The sequence below is a fragment of the Vidua macroura genome, chromosome 5, assembly GCF_024509145.1.
Source record: "Vidua macroura isolate BioBank_ID:100142 chromosome 5, ASM2450914v1, whole genome shotgun sequence".
Lineage (NCBI taxonomy): Eukaryota > Metazoa > Chordata > Aves > Passeriformes > Viduidae > Vidua > Vidua macroura.
Genome location: NC_071575.1, coordinates 39,085,419 through 39,105,106, shown reverse-complemented (window position 1 = coordinate 39,105,106; position 19,688 = coordinate 39,085,419). Strand labels below are relative to the sequence as shown.

General features: G+C 40.5%; 1 protein-coding gene across 1 annotated transcript; it reads right to left on the bottom strand.

Annotated features, from left to right (window-relative positions):
• Positions 1-1,799: 1,799 nt before the first annotated feature.
• BEST3 (bestrophin 3) lies at positions 1,800-19,180 on the bottom strand. The gene is made up of 9 exons (XM_053978044.1): positions 19,029-19,180; positions 17,287-17,381; positions 16,513-16,746; positions 11,233-11,387; positions 10,463-10,540; positions 9,893-10,045; positions 6,516-6,596; positions 5,081-5,232; positions 1,800-2,706 (listed from the first exon to the last, which is right to left on the bottom strand). The coding sequence occupies exons 1-9, from the start codon at positions 19,178-19,180 to the stop codon at positions 1,800-1,802; spliced, it is 2,007 nt and encodes a 668-aa protein (XP_053834019.1).
• Between the last annotated feature and the right edge of the window lie 508 nt (positions 19,181-19,688).

The following is a 19,688-nucleotide window of genomic DNA, read 5'->3' as shown; positions in this document are numbered from 1 at the left end:
AGGTGCCTGGCAAATTCATGCTTGGCTTTCCTGCATAATTGGAATTCACATAATATGAGTTTAAACAGTGCTTCCTTGGGCCAAGTGTCCTCTGCTTCCTAAACTGACAGGATACGTGTTGTTGTCTAGTGTCTTTGGAGGATTTGAGAGCGTGGCTCTGCTCAGACCATGCCTAATATACAGCAGCAGGAGCCAGTTTCCAGGCTGAAATGAAGCTGGAAGAAGTACAAGTGGGGAGGGCAGTTGATTTTTGTACAAAGCCTACCCAGATGAGATAGGGTCTTGCTGTATGTGACACCAACCAGAAGGGCTCCTCACCTAAGTTGTTGGCTGTAGGACCAGGAGCAGGCAGGTCTGTTCATTCCCTTCCCAGGTTCAGGGAGTCCTAAATTCTCTCAGGAGCCACTGGTGTTACCAGTTACTATGGCAGAGAGGCTGGTTTGTTTTTTGAAGTGCAACCTTCTGAGCAAGAGATCTGGGTGGACTTGCTGTCCATGCAGTCCATACAGCTTTTACTGGCTGTTGCAAACTCCTAACTTTCGGTCCCACCCCTCCCTCTGTTCTTTCAGTCCCTGAGCTACCTTGTCTCTCCCTTGTCTGTCCTCTACTTGGATACTCACAGATGGGAGAATGCTGGCAACATGCTCCAGACTGCACTTTTGTAAATGTGGGTGAGAGCTAAACCCCAGGAACTGTGGCTGCTTTCCTGGCCTACTTTGAGATTTCTTTTGCAGGAGTGATAGCTGAAAGGCCAGGCCACTATAAGCAGGTTTAGGGAGGTGGCTTGGTCATCCCTGGAGCAGCAGAAGCCACCTAATGCTGACTCAGGTTTGGGTTAATTAAGAATGTGTGTGGTATATCTGGGAAGCATGGGAATGGGGGAGAAGTTTAGGAAGTGGAGAACAGTTTTGGTAGGAGTCATGGGCCACTTCGTTGTCTGCCTGGGATGACTACAGCCTGTGCTCTTCCAGCAGAAGGTCTCACAAGAGCGGAACCCTAGGCTTAGTTGCACCTGCAGTTCCATCACCTCTTGAGAGAGTGCTGCAGTCCTGTCATCCCTAGGGAGGCCACCTGGGAGCCTCATTTTACAATAAACTGTCACTGGGTATGCCACATATGTGCTCCAAGGCTCAGACATACCATGCCCAGCTCATCAGCTGTTTTGCACCTTCCATTATTTAAAACAGAATTAAACATTTAATCCTTTTATTTTTTTCTATTCTTTAGTGGCATAGCCTCATCAGGAGTGGGGCAGAATACTGTCCTACACAAATGACAGGCCTGATTTTTCAAGTGTTCCTCCAGGCAGTGAGAGATGGTGGGCTGAATCTCTCCAGACTGAGAAAGGAATTGAGCCCACATCTTGCCTTTGAGCCACCTGAGTAGAAACCACAACTGTTGGTAGGTCTTACAGGAATGTCATGGACCTTAAGCTGATGGAGCAGACAAAGGCAGCAGAGTTCAGTGTATATCCAAAGTAGAGAGAATCATACCCACTCTTCTGATAACCTTAGTGTTTCCTCTAGTTATGTCTACGCAGCTCACTGTCATACACATCCTGAGGCTCCTAGTACCCCCTGTAAATGTATTTCCCACAGGGTCACACATTTCAAGCCAGTGACCAAGTGGCTTAAAATATGTCACCACAGTGCCTCCTATTTAGGTGCCCAAATCCTCTGTTGGATATTGTTCATGACTTGTCTGAGTACTGAGTCTGCCCTTCTGCACTTTCAGCAAATTTGTGTTAGACCACGTTCAAGAGAAGACAAGAAGTTCAGTCAAACCCAGAGGAAGAATGTTCAAAGTTTTCTTTCACTCTCCTCATTAGAAAATTCTACTATGGCTGTTTCTTGACTGTCCAGGTTTTCCCATAAGTCCTGCATCTCAAATGTTTGTGGAGCACAAGCAGAAGTACCATTTTTTCCATCACTTAATGTCCTTTGCTCTGAAGTAGTCCCAGAACCTGTTGAAGGTGGTGCAGCATCAGCATTTGATGCTGTGCTAGGACTATGGAAGCTCGGTAAACTCCATCGCTGAAGGTTTCTCTCATGATCTGTTATGAGACCAGCTATGTTACTAACCTGGGGCTCATGTTTGGGCTCTCCTATGACACTAGGAAGTGACTGATGCACCTCTGAACTTGAGAGGTATGGAGTAATTTCTGGGGGGAAAAAGTGTTGGTTCAGAAGAGCCACATTTGCCTCAGCTAGGATCCTTTGGAGCTTCTCTTCTGGCACGCTTGTGGAGCGCTCTGTTGGCAGGTCTGGTTTGTCCAGCACATCAGGTTCAATCTCCTGGGCTTCAGAAACGATGACCTCAGGAACTGGCCTAGTTGTCTCAGATGAGGTGTCACTGTCACCAAACTGTGCCTCGTTCCTTGAGGTTTCTGTTATGGGTCCTAGCTCTCGGCTACCATGAAGTCTGTTACTTCTGGTAACTCCTTCATGTTTCTTCTTGAAGCTTAAGGTAGAGTGCCTCCCTCTTGTGTGCATTTCCTGCAGCCGTCTGATGTGCCCCTTTTCATCTGCTGGGAAAAAGACTGAATTCTCACTTGTCTGCCGACTGTAGCGCTGGTGAGTTGGGTATGAAGGACCCTCATGGACACTGAGAAACCTCTTGACTCTTCTCAACACTGAATACTGTCTCTGGTGTTTCTCCTCTTCCCAAGGCCACTCTTCCCCATAGAGAAATTCAGTATCAGCCAGCCTGCCAAGTAAAGCCAGGTAGCAGATGTCACTTAAATATAGGAAACATCTATGCACATTTATCCCTCTGTCTCAGACATAGGACCCAAGACATAGGAACCAAAGCCCTAGTGTGTCCCTAAAGAGAAGGAAGCAAAGGATGAGGGTGCCAGGAAAGAGTGTCTGTGCCTTTGAATCAGCCAGATCACACAAACTCTCCACATCCAGAAGTCTCTTTTCCTATGGACCAGGCTGGGAGGGCATCCAGTCAGGCATCTCCACCTTTTCATATTTGAGCTGCAGCCTTCTGAGGCAACTCCACATGGTCAGGCTTGTGCTCAGGGTGAGGGAAAGGGGAGAAAGGAACCCTACCTAGTCAGTGCTGTAGTTACTTTTTCAGGAGAATCCTTCAGGCAAAAATAGCAACAGTGAAAAAGCTACTGCGGGAAATAGAAGACAACAGTTTCAAAAAATGTTGAAATTTCTCATATGGCCAAATCTCACTTACTTCTGGGGCATGACAGTGTGTCTGAAGGTCTCACCTGAACCTAGTACTCTTCTCCTGCAGCACAGCCTTGTTGCTTCATGAGAACAACTATTGCGGCACATGCCAGTGAATTCAGTACACATCACTGACTCAGTGCAGTCTGGACAAGCCAAACTGGCCCAGTTACCTGTCCTAAGGATAAGAATGGCAAAAGGGGCTTGGGCCAAATCTGAGGCAAGGAGCACAGGTAGGCAAGACTAACATGGAGGGACAGAGGAACTTCATCCAACATTTATGAAGATCATAGAATAGTTTATGTTGGAAGGAACCTTTAAAGGCATCTAATCAAACCTCCCTGTGATGAGCAGGGACACCTTCAACTAGATCAGGTTGCTCACTGCCCCATCCAATCTGGCCTTGAATATTTACAGGGATGGGACACCTACCACCTCTTTAGGCAACTTGTTCCAGATATTAGCTTGAGGAGACTGGAGAAGACTTTGGGTTTGGGCTCAAGTTTTATATATTTGCTCCGGACTTGGGAGAATTTTAGAACTTGTTTTTGAAGTTTGCGTAAGAGCTATCCATAATTTTTAGAGATATGAACAGAGAAACATTTCACATGAGAAGATAATTAATAAAAAGTCAACACATAAGAGCTGTTTGCATTCCACAGGAGCTATCAGGGAGCTACTTCTCAATCTCCCCTTCCTTAATTTTTTGTGTGAAGTACTTTTTATTAAAAAATTGTTTGCAGACTTAATGATGTTTCTTCTTTGCCACCTTTCCCCCCTAGAAATTACCTTAAAATAAATTATGTTCTATAAATTTTTCTTCTTTACTTTTTTGACTTCCTTCTTTACTTTTCTTTTTGCCATTTTATAGTTTTTTCCAGAAGGAAAAAAAAAACCTTCTGAAAAGGCTGTGTGTGATAAACCATTGTCCTTTGTAGTAGAATGAAAAATGAAAATGAAAAAATAAGAGGAACAAAAAGGAGAAAGCCACAATTTTGAGGCCAAATGAAACAAAAAATTAAAGACACTTTATTTTGATAAAGGTGGGAAATGATGGGAAAATTGTAAATATCTTGAGATAATTTTTAAAGTTAAAAAAATATCTTCTGTAAAGTTTTTGAAGAGGTTTTCAGATGAGAACATCTACTTGCCTGGTATTTTCTCAGACATGATGGTATTTACACTTATTGATCTGTCTGTATTACAGCATGTCACAAGTATGTAAACTAGCATCTTCTAAGCTAGCTGGCCTGTCACTGATTCCTCATATAGATCCTGACAACAGGGGGCAATCCCATACCCTCTATTCTTTGTAACCATTGTTCTTTGCTCATCTCTGCAAATAAGTCCTCTTCATACCTTCACAAAATCTAGCCATTTCAACTTCCATGCCAGGATTATTAGTCAATGAAAAGTCATAAAACATTTAAGATGATTCCTTGTTGAGCTTCACAAAAATCTGGACTGATTTCAACTGTCATCTGCTAACTAAATGAACAAAGGAATAGCTGTTTTGCTAATTGGGGATGCATGAAGAAGCTGTAGCAAAGTATCATTAAGATAAGTCAGTCACTGTCTTCAGGTATCATCCCGTGCTCAGAGACTATCAACAAATGTGTTCAGAGACTATCAACAAACCCTCCCTGCAAACATGCTCTATTTATTCATTATACAATTTAAGATCTGCATGCACAACTTGGATGAACACATGGACCACTGGAGACATCCTCCCACCAACATCAGCCTGTCCATTCCCTCCTAATTTCTTTTCCCATTTCCATCTTCTCCACTTGAAGTATTGTCAGAGACTGCATCCCTGTGCTGTCTGCCAAACAGTGCAGACTGTCGGGGTGGTGACCTTTCTGATAGCATTGAGGACCCTTAGTGTCACTCACCCCATTTCAATAGTCGATCCAAGAAAGGAAGGAATACAGTAATCAGCAGCTGCTTTTGTGTAGGGTGGGCGGGCAGAGGTATCATTCCAGTAAATATCTTTCTCCATCCTTGGCAAGTTCATGTGCATCTCATCCACAGCCAGAAGTGAAACCTTAATTTTTTTTTTGCATAAATCATGTCACTTTCAACATAGTGGAGTATATGAAATAGTCTACGTTATACTCCCTGGGTCAACATTTCTTTCACAAACCCTTTAACATAAGCTGTGTATGATGGCCTGGGCATTAGGAAGAGACTCAGTATTACAAAATAAACCTCCTATATCTGCCTGTACTCATGAAAGCATACATTTGATCATAACTTGAATCTTCTGTACTGCAAAGGTATTTGTGCCAGATTGAAGTCCTTCCCACACATAAACAAATTAAATGTGATCCTTCATGTGCTATGGAAAATCTGTATAAAGTATTACACATGTGCTCCTTAAAATGTGCAGAGGTCAAGAATCTTTCTGATAGGCTTCATTGCCATTTTGACATTCTGAATCAAGTATGTAAACATCCTTCTAATAAATTTTATGCAAGGAGCTCTAAGGCACAGTAGCATAAGTATCCTGACATGGTGCTAAGCCAGAGAGCATCTTTGTCCATGTGAAGTCCTTTCCCATTCTTGCATATGCCTGCCAGGCTTACTCTGGTTACTTTGCTTAATTTGGTGGTTTATTTGCTTCCCCTAACTCCTGAGCTCTGCTTTCCTGCAGTGGAGTCCGACAACAGCTCAGCCAGCCCTGTGCTTGGCTCTATGCAAGGAGAGCAGCAGGTGTCTCTGAGCTCCTTGACAGCACAACAGTCAGGGCTCTTTGGGAATCAGGGGTAACTGGAATAAAACTGTACCCTTGCCATCTCACAGCCCATGCGACTGGGGACATTGGCTCCTGGGCTGGCCACAGATACTGCCATGGGTGACAGCATCCCGACATGAGTCAGGGTGCTGGCCCTGCTTATTAGTTCAGGGCCCCGCGTAGTGTTTTTACTGGTTTTGCCGTCTTTCTTTTTAAAGGAATGTTCATATGCAATATTTTAATCTCGAGACATTCAAATTAGCAAAATGTGTTCTTATTTATGTGGGAATGATTTTTGGATTTTGCAGGATTGACCTACATTACATGTTTTTCCAGGCATAGAGTGGTTTTATAATTTAAGGTCAGCTGTTTGCACATTTAGTCAGGCATTGTAAATGCCAAATACCAAAATCAAGATGAATTAGCTTGTAAAAACAAACTCTGTGGATCACAGCCACAGGTTTTCCTTCAGGGAAAGAATATGTTTTGCTAGCACTTGTTGCCCTGATTTATTCTTCAATTTAAGACATAGTATTAGATGTAATGATAATCTATGGTAGAGTAAAGCTGGAAGTAGAAATAACAACAGCAACCTGTAAATTTCTATCGATGCACCAGTTAGTTTCAAAATCATCATCATCTTCTCCAAACGGATTAATGAGTTGTTCAGCGACCTGGAAAGAAAATGAGACAGTGAAGAGATGTTGGCATGCCATGTCAGGACTAGTGCTGCAGAGAAAGTAGGATTGGATTTTTCTCTCTCTCCCTGCCTGTCACTTACAATCATAACTTGAGCTCCTGTGTGATTGTTCTGCCAGCCTAGCGAAGGAACAGCTTGCTTTCACTATAGATTCATATCTCTGTGCCTCACTGGTGCTGTCAATCATAATTGTCAGTGCTGGCCTACTGGGAACTGTGACATGTCTGGGCCAAGGTAATTGTCACATCCAATAGTCATTACCTTTCCTTACTGTTGTCTTTGGCTCATTTCAATCAATGGTTTAGCAGCTAGAGGCTCTGTTATTGCACTGTCTGCAATAGTCCATCAGCCCATGGGGTCAGTATTCTCAAGCCTTGCAGCTGGAGTCTGCTGGAGGGAGTAGAGCTCATCTCTCCACTTCAGCCCTCAGCCCCTACTTCTTCATCAGCATTAACCCCAATGGCAACCTTGCAAGGTTTCTGAGGAAAAGCAGCATACAAAAAAAAACTTGACTTGAGTCAACTCTGCATCATGCTAGCCAAATCCCAGAGATAGAACCGGAGTCTGGTTCTTTAATTCGGCCTGCTGGCTTGGGTTTCTGTACTTAAACTGGCTGAAACTGTAAGGCAGAAGCTCATCCTGTGGAGGACACAATCAAACAGTGAGCTCAGACACATTTGTGGTGAGGTACCTTAGTCTGGGAACTAGTCTGGAAAGGTACCCTCTCTGGCTCCCCATATCCAGTGAAAAAACCCACAGAGACTGCCCCCCACCCCGGGGATCACTAAAGTACATTGTGTGGAGAGTAAACACATAGCTGCTGATGGAGTAAAAAAAAAAAAAAGATTAAAAGATTAAATAGAAAAAAAAAATTAGGAAATTTCAGACTGCTTTTCTATTTCCTAGTTTCTTGGTATGCTGACATTAAATATCCTCTCCCCTACATTCTTTTCTCCTTCTGTTTATCTTTTTAAGCCCTGTTTTTGAAGGTGATCATATTCTTGATAACCCTTCCAAACCTTCCTTGTGATTACCAGGGCCATACACAGGAGCAGCAGTCAGGTCCTTCATTTATTGTGGATATGGGTAAAGCAACTGTATGATTAAACAATCCTGTTTATTAACATCACTATGACAGCTATGATCTAAATAACTTATAGCTGCAAGGCGGTTGCTCCCTGGACATTTTTCCTATGTGTCTCTAGGTTGTACCTGTGGATAACTTGCTGACTCTCTGAGGCCATCACCTCCCAGGTCAGCATTGGCACAGAGCAAAAGAAGTGCTGAGTAGATTAACACTACAGAAACACCTGTAAGGTGGGAGCAATGAAAGGAGACAGGGTCACCTCTGCTCACAGTCATTCACATGGTATTAAATTCTGAGTACAGCTACGAAAGTGCTGCAAAAGGGAGGAACCAGAACACAGTCTGTGTTGTGGCTCTCCAGGGAAGACATGGATCAGCTTCATGTAAGCCAGCAGACCACCACCCAAAAGTCCACCATAAAACCTATCACATATGCTTAAAAAAGTCAGGACTGGGACAGAGCAAACAGTGGTGATGGCTTTTTTTTGGCTGACCTGGTCCTTGCATGTGAGACATGACTTTATTCTCCAGAAAGGAATGTAGTGCTGGACAACTAAACTCTCTATTTGGACAGTTCATCTGTCCCTGTAAGGAAAATGGGGATTTAGAAGTGTCTCATGTAATGGGAAATTTTGGCCCTGTATTATAGGTATAACAGACCAGGCTTGAGGCCAAGGAATGAGCTCAGTTTATCCATTATTTCTGAGGAATTGCCAAGTTACTGGAAGTCAATACCTAGGGCCCTTTTTGCTGCCTGGCAGCCAAAGTCCAACACACTCAGCAGGAAACTGGCTGTAAACTTCAAGACAAAAATATCCCGACTCGGGGCACTGAAGGTTCGGATGAACCCCCAGTCTGAGGAAACTCTGCTGATATAAAATTAACTTTTAAAAACTTCTTCTCTTTTTCATTTCCTTATGCAGAAGATTTTTCAGTTACAATGGCATCTCATACCTGCCACAGCCAGTAGTTGGCTGGAAGCTCTGAGCTTAACTATAGGAGGAGATGCTATAAACATCCTTGGGTGCTGAAGAAGGAAAACCCATTTCCCCTCAGGGGCACCAGCAGGGTGGTCAAGAGGAACAGCTTACAATTTTTTAACCCTCTAGTATAATGGGAAGACACTGCCTACAGATAAAGCCTCACTTTTCTCCAGAATTTGCTACCTTCACTGTACTCCCATCTCCCTACCTTCTCCCACTCCCATCCAGGTCCCTATGCAGCAAAATCCTTTCCCCCCTCATTTCTTAGGACACAACACTAGAGGAGCTTGTCCTGCACACATTTTACTTTTCTTCACAATCTGCCAGCTTGGTGTGCTGCCTTCTTTACTCTGCCCTTCAGAGTTGGCTGTGGAAAGGCATGTCTACAGCCAACTATATTCAATTTATATTCTAACAGAAAAGTTATATTCTAACAGAAAAGTTAGCTCTATATTTCCATCCATGATTAATAAACACAAAAGGAAATCTAATGTACATGGACCCCTATGAAACTTTTTTCCAGCAAGTCTGTTGCAGAGGAGAGAACCACCTTGAGGTATGTGGCATAATTACTCAACTATCAGATTGATTGTGATACGTTAGCCAGCAGTCATCAACAGGCGGATGGGCAGCATCCAATTCCTCTACAACTCTTCTTTTTAATGAACACTTTTATGCAATGGAGTTCTAGCCAATATTGTCTGTCACTCTTTCATAGCCCTCTAGAACTGGGGACCTTTAATTGCCTGCATCTGATGCGGTTAACAGCAGATACCTCCAGCTTTGATCATAAGAAGAAAGTATAATTTGGTCCCTTTCAGCTGATGCCAGGTCTGCAGCCATAGCTCCCTGTTGTAGAATGGAGTGGGAGAACGGTTTTTTTAATCCCTTTTCTGTCACTCTATAGTTCAAGTCCTGAGAACTTGTGGGAGTAATACTCCCTTGGGGAGTTGTCCTGCATTGGTGCTACTAAAATGGGTTCTTTCAGATTCACGACCATTTCTTACCATACGGTCTGTCATGTGGAAGTAAAAATGTATTGCCTGATATTTCTATATGAGCACAGAACACTTCAGTCTGAATTCACCTCTGGTGTAACTTCAGTATTCATTGGAGATTTTACATGTGTGTCACAGATCTGACACCTTGACCAGCCCCCCAGGGAGGGTTCCCCCATCACCTGTCCAGAAAGCCAGTTTACCTTGAGCCATCCTGCATAGAAGAAGAACTGCAGCAGTGTGAAGATTGGAATGTAAATATCTAAGTCATGTCCCTGATACCCTTGGTCAGTATCCAAAAATTGACGCCCTATCAGGCAGGCAAAGAAAAAGGTATAGACTGCAAGAGTAACAACCTGCAAAGAACAGAACTTCATTGAAATAATGAACCAAGATAATGTTATGTATAAGGCAACCCATACCCAAAGGCCTTTGTCTGCCTTTTGCCATACAATTCATAAATCTGCAGGAGTTATTGCAAATACAGAGGCCACAGGAATAATTACGGCCAGGAAGAACACTCAGGAAACAGAAAAACATTTCAGTGCTTCCCTCCCCTCTTCCAAATTAGGCAAGATATTAAAAATATCTCTGCATTAAATACGCCTTAAGTAGTTAGCCAGGCCTCCATGATCCGGTGCAAGTGAACCAGTGTTCAGTATCTCAGAGACTCAGATTAGGACTATGAATGTTTTATACCATGAATGTTGGGTACCAACCCCCCTTTTATGGAAATTGTGTTTTGAACTTTCTACAGGATAATAGCTCAGTACCTGGGTATAGACCAGTGGAATTCCAACCCAGTCATAACCAAACAAAAGGCTACACCAAGACCGGTACTTATTCATCTCCTAAAAGGGGAATAAAAACACCAGCCAGCAAGAAACCACAACAAAATAAACTTATATGGGATACAATTCTGAATCATAAATATTTTGTTGCAGTTCATTTTTGCACATATAAAAGGACAGGGAGAAAAGAAAGCATAGTATATATAAATTGATACTATAGCTGTACCCAGCACCCCATTTGAATATTGACTTGGTTTATGGAGTTGGAGTACTTAGCAAACTTTGTATTTCTTCACAATTCATCTTCTGTTTCTGTCTTATTCACAGTCTAGTGATACACGAAAGAGAATATATTACATTGTAAAAAGGATGTTATACCACTTGATGAAATATTCACGGAGATTATCTTCTCTGAAGCTGATAATAAAATCTTCAAAATGCCAAATTATTCTCATTTCTCATATTTTTAGCAATGGAACAAGTATGAATTTAGAGTGATGTTACAATAATTTTTTACTCATCATTTTTTTGTTTCTTTCAGTACCTTCTTAGTCATATTAAAAAGAATCCCAGAGAATGCTGCTGTGTGTTTAAGTGTGCATTGGTACACAAAGAAAAGTAGGATAAATCCTGAGTAAGGTCATTTAGATGACATAGGAGATCTGTGTATACTAAATAAAGACAATTATGTAAGTGAAAAGCAACATAGCAATTTCAGATTAGTTTTTTGTAGATTTCCTTTTTCTACTTACATTCATCAGTGTCTGCAGATCCACACTGTCTCGAATTCTTCCCTCTTTTCGTGCCTTTGATGCCAAATTTCCGAACCAGACAAATGGGACCCAATATTTCAGGTGGGGAGACTTGAGGTCATCAAAAAGTTTTCTTTCATATTTTGTCATAAAACCTGTTTACAAAAAAATCAAGACAACCTTCATTTATTCTGTGCTTTCAGTACTACTGATACTATATGTTTGGAATATGTTTCTGTTTATGTAAGATTTGCATAGAACTCTGCTAAACACAATTTATAATTCCAACTAGTAACCTCCTCTTAAAAAAAAGAACTTCTTTTTGCATTAATTACCTATGCTAAATTCCTCTTTACCAATATAGGCAATAATTTGCTATTACTGTGTTGTTATATCTAACAGCTGACATATGGTAGATACATAGAATACTAAGAATGGTACAAATTACTCTCTAGTTTCATATTCTACTTTCAGAAAAATAAGGAACTGGATATATCAGTCAAGAAACATTTTTCACCAATGATGGCTTTCAGAAGCATTTTGACATATTGTAAGGGCAGTTATATGACCTTCTGATTCTGATAATTTTCTGTTATATCTGCAAAGCAGTGAGCGAGCAACAGAGGATACAAGTGCATGCATGAAACAAAGCCTGCGTGCCTTCTGCCAGTAAAACACTTCCCTGACAGATTGTTTGATATTTTCTTTGGTGTTATGAAGGCATGCAAAGAGATGAAGAGGGAATCATGCACAGACATCCTGCTGCTATGTGGACACTGGGCCAGATGACATGCTGTGGGGCTACAGGCTGAAGATGCTCTCTGCCTGGCAATTTGCCTTGCTGGGATGCTGGGAAGGTATTAGGTTTCCTGAAGAGTTCCCCTGCCTCGTGAAGCCCTGCTTCCCCCTGCTGCAAGGTCACATAACTGGGGAGCCAGGGCTGTGTGTGACAAATCCTGCACCAGAGCCAATCTCTGCCTGGGATTGGCAAGGGAGCAGCTGGCTTTTGAAGCAACACCTCTACCCCTCTGGGGAAGAAAGCTCTGCTCTGCTGTCCTCCTTCCACCCAGGCTTTGACAAAAACAACCTCAGAAAATTCACATTTTCCCTTGTTCAAATCCTGGATTTTCTGGTATTGGAGCAATTGTCATATTTGGAGGATCTTAGTTTTTGCTCAGGTATGTGACATCTATCAGGGTAGGTATAAAGCTCCTTTTGTTGTATTGACATTAGCTCTGAAATAAGACAAAGTTAGTAACACGACAGCCCCAAAATAGAGGGCTCAGCCAACTAATTACAAGTTAGAACGCTGAAAATTCAGTAAGGGAATTGACAGTAGACTCCAACAAGTAACTAAGAATTTGTCCATTATGGCTAACATTGCTAAAGACATATGACACAGCAAACAAATAAATATATAGAAACTTAGTTGTGTTGCACAAAAATGTGAATTAAATTAAAGGAGATTTGCTAAATACAGTGATCTTAAATATTCTGTTGTTGAGGAAAATGTCACTATTGTACAGTTGGAGCAAGCCTACACAGGAGGTATGAAATACTGCAACTACTGAGAAGGAAGGCAAAGACAGCACAGAAAACACTGTGGAAGAGGAAATATTCAGCAGCAAGAGACAGTACTCGTGCAGTATCACAGAATTTCAGAACTGAATAAGATAAAGCTTTTGAAAGTTCCCTGGGCATTTTGCAGCCACTTCTCATAATCAACTTCACAGAAATAATCAGGCAACCAGACAAATTAACCTGCTAGTTATGGCTCCCGACTCCTAAAAGTCAGTCTTTCAGGCTGCCTTTAGTTTTTGTCCAGCCAGCCTGCTTATTACAGGACAGGAAAAGATGCTTCTGTCAGGCTGAAAAAGACAATCAGAAAACCAAAAAATTGAGTCTGGGGTAAACACTGGATGCAAGTCACTTGGAGGCTCTGGAAAGACACAGCCTGAAAGGGTCACAAAGAATAGCAAGGATCAGTTCAGCTTTCCACTGAAATGGGGCACTTTCTGTTCAGAAAGCTCAACAAAGTCTGATTTTTTTAATGATAAATTTCAAATTGGCATTGAAGTGTTTGTGTTAATATTGATTAAATAGTCTCTTTGATTAATATTAATAATGCCTAGTATTCTTATTGCAGAAAATACTAATTCTGGACTGCTCTTACTGCTGGCAATACAGACAACATACAGTTCAGAATAGCGCACTGTTATTGCAGTGGTACAGAAACACTTTATATTCCATCAGATATAGGGGAGGATATAAAATTTCAGTTATTAAAATTACATGGTTTCTAAATATGGTCATGCTATTTTTATTTAAGAGTATTCAAAGAATTAACCAAGAAACTCTATAAACAAGAGTACTGGTTTTGACAAGCACTGGGAGACTGGAGCAGCTCCAGAAGATGGGAAATATTTGTCAAATATTGTGCCAAGATCAGGAAAAAGGATGATCTAAGGAATTTCACGACACTGAATCCTTGTGAAAGCATCAGAATAGTGACATGGAGTGCAATAAATAATCAAAGAACACCAATGTGGACGGTGTCAGCCAAAGAGATCTTACAGGAAAATTATTGATGAGAACACAAGCCTGGCTGGGACAAAATCACTCATGCTCTCCCATGAGTGATTCAAAGAGTATTCAGTTCTCCTGTCAAAACTCAATGGCTTGAGACAAGACTGGTTCAGGTTACTCACATGAAATATTTTTAATACTAGTGGTTAGAGAAGAAGGAACATGATCAAGTAGATAAAAGTTTCATTTTCTGCTTCTGTGTTATGTGGGAAAGGGTTAATTTAGGTGCTTCCTTCCAGTAGAGGATTTGGGACTGCAGTCTTCAGCCATCCATAGATATTCATGTTGCTGAGCTCACAGCTCATATTTCTCTTCAGTGTTTCCCATCAGCTCTTTTGGGGTGCTCTCTGCTCAGCTGCTCATTCATTACTCTGTTTTTTAACAGTTGTGCCCTTGAGCATCCTTCCCTCTTGCACCTTGCAGCCAACAGGATTGCTGTGCTCAGGACAGCTATTAGGCATTTGACACTTACTGCAGTCAGCATCATAAAGGAGTGAATCCACATGGATCTACTGTCTACAGTTCCATAGAGTGTTAAAACATGAAAAAGAGTCAGAAGGAAGGTCCAGCACTCAAAACTGTATCCTATAGGAAGAGTCTACTGTTGGTGAAACTCCTGAGTTTCATTCAAGCCTTTATGCAGTGTGCTAACATGTAACTCTTGAGGGAAAATGTATGTTTTCTTCTAATTAAAAAAAGAAGAACCCAAACCTATTACAAAATCCAGTGAATAGAAGATAACACTGTGCAAGTTCAGACTGAGAATAAGATGTTACTCTTCAACAGCAAGTTTACTGTTGTGAATGTCTGTTCACCTAGGACATGGTATAGTCTCCAGTATGTCCATCTGAATTTTAAATCTGGGCTGATTATATTCCTAGAAGATATTACAGCTCAGTCAGAAATTGCAGCATGTTAAAGGATGATGCTAGCAAGCTTTTGTGCCTTGTGTTATGGATGAGTCAGACTAGATCATTGTGGCATTGTTTTCAAATTTTAAATCTATGAATTTAAGCAGTTCATTTGCTGAAAAGAGAAGTGTGTAGCAATAGTTATGTCATGGCAGTTCTCAGGTTGATGGCAAAATGCAAAATTGTCATAAATTGTTTCAATGATGACTGTGCTGTAACTATCAGATTTGTGCTGTTCACATTCATAGTCAGTGCCTCCCTCCCGTGCAGTCTGATATGCAACGCCACAGGAAGCTAGGGAGGGGATGGTTGCAGAGTATTGTCTAAGTCATTGGATGTTAGTAGGAACAAAATATACCCTGAAAAGCTCGGTACTGCATCAATAAAAACTCTGCAGCACAATATGCATTAAAACCTACAAAAAAAGTACTGAAATCCAGAGCTGACTACACTATCTATACTTACATACACAGTTTATAGTAGAAGATTTTTCACTGTTAAAAAACTCAACAATCAAAACTTGCTTTTCAGCCTACAATTTTGGTACAATGCTGTGACATTCTGTCTCTTTGGAACAGATTGTTTTTAGCAATAGGGAGGCAGAGCTGGATTAGCTGCCTGGAAATGTTGTAATTTTCCAGTGCATAGTAGAAGCAGATTGCTGGGGACAGTGACAGAAGCTTCCTTGACCTCTCACAGGCTCAGGTAAACAGTTTTGTTGTACAGCACAAGGAAGAGAGATTTAAAATTCAATGAATCCAACATAAATGGTTTGTTCATTTGTTTGTTTTTTCCCAGTAAGATTGGTTCATTCTGCCTGGCATTTTTAAAAAAATATCCAAAGCTTTTCACGCATATTTGAAATGTGTATATGTATATTACACTGCATATTTTAACTTGCTACAACTTTGCTTACTAATCTCTGCCAAAGAAATAATTTTAAGAAATTCAAGACATTCAGTAGAGAACATGACTTCGCATTGCTGTTCTACCTCTGACACTGGCCATGTCAGTCAGAAGGCACAGGGCTACACCTTGCCTTTAAATACTGAGCAGTCAGTCCTTGATAGATAATCAAAGGGTTGCGCGACTGAACTCTCTTCACCGTCATAACACTCACTGTGTTATTGAAAGAAACAGAAAACAAAAACATGTTTAATACTTAGTTTAGTTATCCTTGAAAAACTAGGTTTAAAGTAAGTTTTTCAATATAAAGAAAAAACCCTTGGGGCTGAGGGTTTTTTTTTTTTGAGTAAATCACAACACTTAAAATGTGCAATCTATTAAAAATGCAGTCTACTTAAATAAAAATTGAGATAAAGCTGTACTTGTGAAGCACCTGCAGAGATCAGTCTCTGATACACCAGACCAAGTTATATCCCAAACATTGAGGCAATGCCATATAACAAGTCATCATTCCTACTGCATCATACTACATTGCAACTTTGGTTTTTTTTGTGCTTTAGAGAATGTTGTACCTGCTCCATATACCTGAGTGTTTGAGGCAGGCCTACTGCCTCCATGGGCTCTGAAAGCAGATTCACATAAGACTGTCAAACTCATTTTATTTCTGTAGTGTTGCTAAAGACTATAAGAATATTAAAGATGCACTCTTAAGGTTATGTCATTTAAGTCACTAACAAAAAGATGATTGCATTGACGTGGGCTAGTATGAGGCACACATGGGACCACAGGAAAGAAAAAATGAGGCTGGCTCCTTCCCTCCCTGAGCCCCCATCCCTGAGAGAAAGGAAAGCAATTTTGGGGAGGCAAAGTGCAGTACCTGCTCCAACCACATGGTCCATGGTGGGGAACCTTTTGTACACAGCTGTGCTGACAGAGCGAAAGATCAGCAGAGATGTTAAATTTACATAACGCATGAGAGTCCTCCTTAACAAGCGCCCATACTCATCCCTGCCTTGCACACAGCTGGAGATGAGCAACATCAGACGATCTGGCCAAGGCAAGTTCACAAACTGGTTCCACCAGCGATTCACCACCAAAGTAACATAAAAACCTGAGGGTTAGAAGGAAAAAAAAAGTTCAGTGCCTATTAGGATTTCAGTTGCTTTAATTTTAGTTTGCAGAATGCTGTTCATATCGCTAAGCTGTTATATTTCCCAGAATAAAGGCAATAAGCCATGTTAAAACCCAGGATACAATAAAAACTAATTATTTAATGGACATTGCAATGTAACAGCACATTCCAGCTGAGTATCTCATACCCACAAATTTCCAAATTTCCTCTCTGTAGTAAAACTTAGGGTGAATTTATTTCATTGGAAGATCAGGTATAAGGAATCAGTGCTAGTGAGCATGATCTAGATATAGATATATGGAAACCTTTCCTGTTAGTATATTAAAAATATGAGCATAAATGTTGATGTGACAAAAGCAACTTGAACTTGAGAAGGCCTGTTGGAGGCGGATGATTTATTGCGAACCTCTAACCTCCCACATTCCCCTCAGCTCTGAAATGCTTCCATGCACCAACATTCACAAAATGCCTGAACAAAGACATAGTTGAAGAATAATTTCACATTTAACCAGTACTTACCAAGCACAAAAGTTACTGGGATTTGTTCAGCATATTTGTCACAGTAAATTGATAATTTTTCAAAGAATCGTTTTTGGCTACCTGTAAGAAAAAATCTGCAGCAAAAATAAAATGTATCTGTCCTTTAATAATATTCTGGCACTAGCTACTAAGTGCAAACACGTATAAATAATCAGATATGTACACTGGGGAGCAACCTTGGCTAATGCCTTCAAGCAAATTCTTAAAGGTAAAGGTCTGAACACTTTTGGCAAGTATTAAAGAAGCTGGAGGAAACAACAGTATTATTACCTGTTTTTTGTAGTTTTCTCAGGACTAATTTGACTGTCACTAGTAATTGGATCAATATGTCTGGGGAATCAGTTTGCTGTCCCATACAGACCAAAGATGACATCAAGCTCTAAGTCTGCAAGTAGAGCTTAGCCTCCTTTTCCAGGGTGGTACTTAATGGAAATGGTCAGGTCTGCTTGAATTGTAAAAGGTTACCAATCAAATTCCTCTGATTTGAAAATGTTACATTCTTGCAACAGTTTTTTTATTCTTACTCCTATGAAATGTTTCTTTTCCACAAGATTAAAATACAACTGTATTTTGCAATCAGAAAAATATTCACCAAATGATAGCAAATGGGCCATGGTAGTAGCTTCTGCCCACGGGAAAAGGTATCTGATAAAATACAAGAGTATAATTTTTTTTATTTGTATAGGTGAGTATTACAGTTATTCTTTGTTTTCTTATCAAAGGAACATATAACAAATATTTGGTGGATTTCGCTTACAATTGTGCAATAAACTGGAGCACATATAGAAAGCTTTCTGTGGTGTATTTACCATGGTCTTCAATTGCCTGACATTTCAATAAAACTAGATTAATTTAAATAGCCTTGGTGTTCCTTTACATATTAATGCTATAATTTTCTTTCTTTGTTTACAGGTATAGATTACTGAACAAAAAATAGTGATTAATCAGAGAAAAACTGAAGCTCATTTTCTACTTGCTTCCAGTAAAAAGCAGAGATCTAATTAGAGATCACGGTAAGAACTGAACCATAATTTTGATACTTCTATGTAATGTACTTCATCAATTAAAAGTTTCACTGTACTAATTGATGCATTGCATCTGTCATATGGTGTTTAATTCACACCTTGGTGGAAAAAGCAATTCTTCTTGTAATATGTTCCTGCCAGGAGCTGGCATGCATGCTGGCTTCCATGCAGTTTTCCTTGGTTCTTTGCAAGCTTAAAAACCAAGTTTGCATGCCTTCCTAGCTTGAAGCAAAACTTTGCTTTTCCTGGCTATATAACTTCACTCTAAAATTATTACCTCTTAGTGTTGGTAAATTCCCAAAGCAACCAAAGACAGAGTTCTGCAGGGAGAACAAAAAGTCTATACCTTTGATCTAAAGCAGGGAGGCACTCTCACAACTGACAGCTCAATGTCAGAATGAAAAAAAGCTGTATAACCTAGGCTTGCTCTGAGGTTTTATTTAGTCTAACTTCAGTAGGATGGTTGCTCAATGCTAGCTAAAAGTACAATCAGCTGAATATGATAAACTGTATTGACACTCTACATATTTTCTCTGGAACCTTAAAGTAAGCATGGAAAGGTAAGCACATTGGAAAATGTCCAAGGAAAAAACAATAAGTAAAGAGTAACCTCCCCCCATCATTGATCAGCCTAACACTAGGAAGTCTGAAACTTCAGTATAACATTTAATGAGATGTGAATTGGAAAGAGTGTACCTGTATAATACACTTATCGCTGTGTAAAGAGTAGCAAAAACAATAAATTCTCTGTACAGCAATTTGTAGATGCTGCCTTTCCACCTTAGGAGTAATCTGTGAAATCCAAAGAAAGTGGCATTTGCTACTTTGCTGGAATAAGTGACTGTCATCGTCGTGGTAGGCTGGGCCTAGAAACAGTAGAAGAGAAGCAGGACACCAACAATATTTTAGACAGCGTATCCTAACCTAAATGTACCCCTGTGTAGACAGATACATGGGTATACATGTAAATTTTAACATATAAAATATATGTACATAAATACATGGTGTTTGTATTCATATATATAGAGAGAGGGAAAAATAAAAATCTTGCAGTTCCAAGCCCTGTTGAGACCTGCAGATTGACTGATGCAAGGCTGTATTTGGACTTCATGTCAATGACCACCCAAACCCAGCAGTTAGCACTGAATGTGGCCACCTTTCTAGGTGGCAATGGCAGGGACAATTGCACCTCTGCAGTCTCTGCTTACTCTCAGTTTGCTCCACTCTAGTGTGAGCAAAGAATAGGAAACAAATTTCCTTGACATTTTTTTCAAAGCTTTTCATCTTCTTGGTAAGAGAGGTAAAGCTAAATTCCACAAATGCATGTACATCCCCAGCCAGTATTTTTAGTTGTCT

Excerpts from the sequence above, each read along its gene's own strand:
- BEST3 (XM_053978044.1), bottom strand. The coding sequence starts at position 19,180 with ATGACAGTCACTTATTCCAGCAAAGTAGCAAATGCCACTTTCTTTGGA. Across the intron at positions 17,382-19,028 it reads GCGATAAGTGTATTATACAG|ATTTTTTCTTACAGGTAGCC; the intron begins GTACACTCTTTC and ends TTTTTGCTGCAG. Across the intron at positions 10,541-11,232 it reads ATCTGCAGACACTGATGAAT|GAGATGAATAAGTACCGGTC; the intron begins GTAAGTAGAAAA and ends TTCCCCTTTTAG.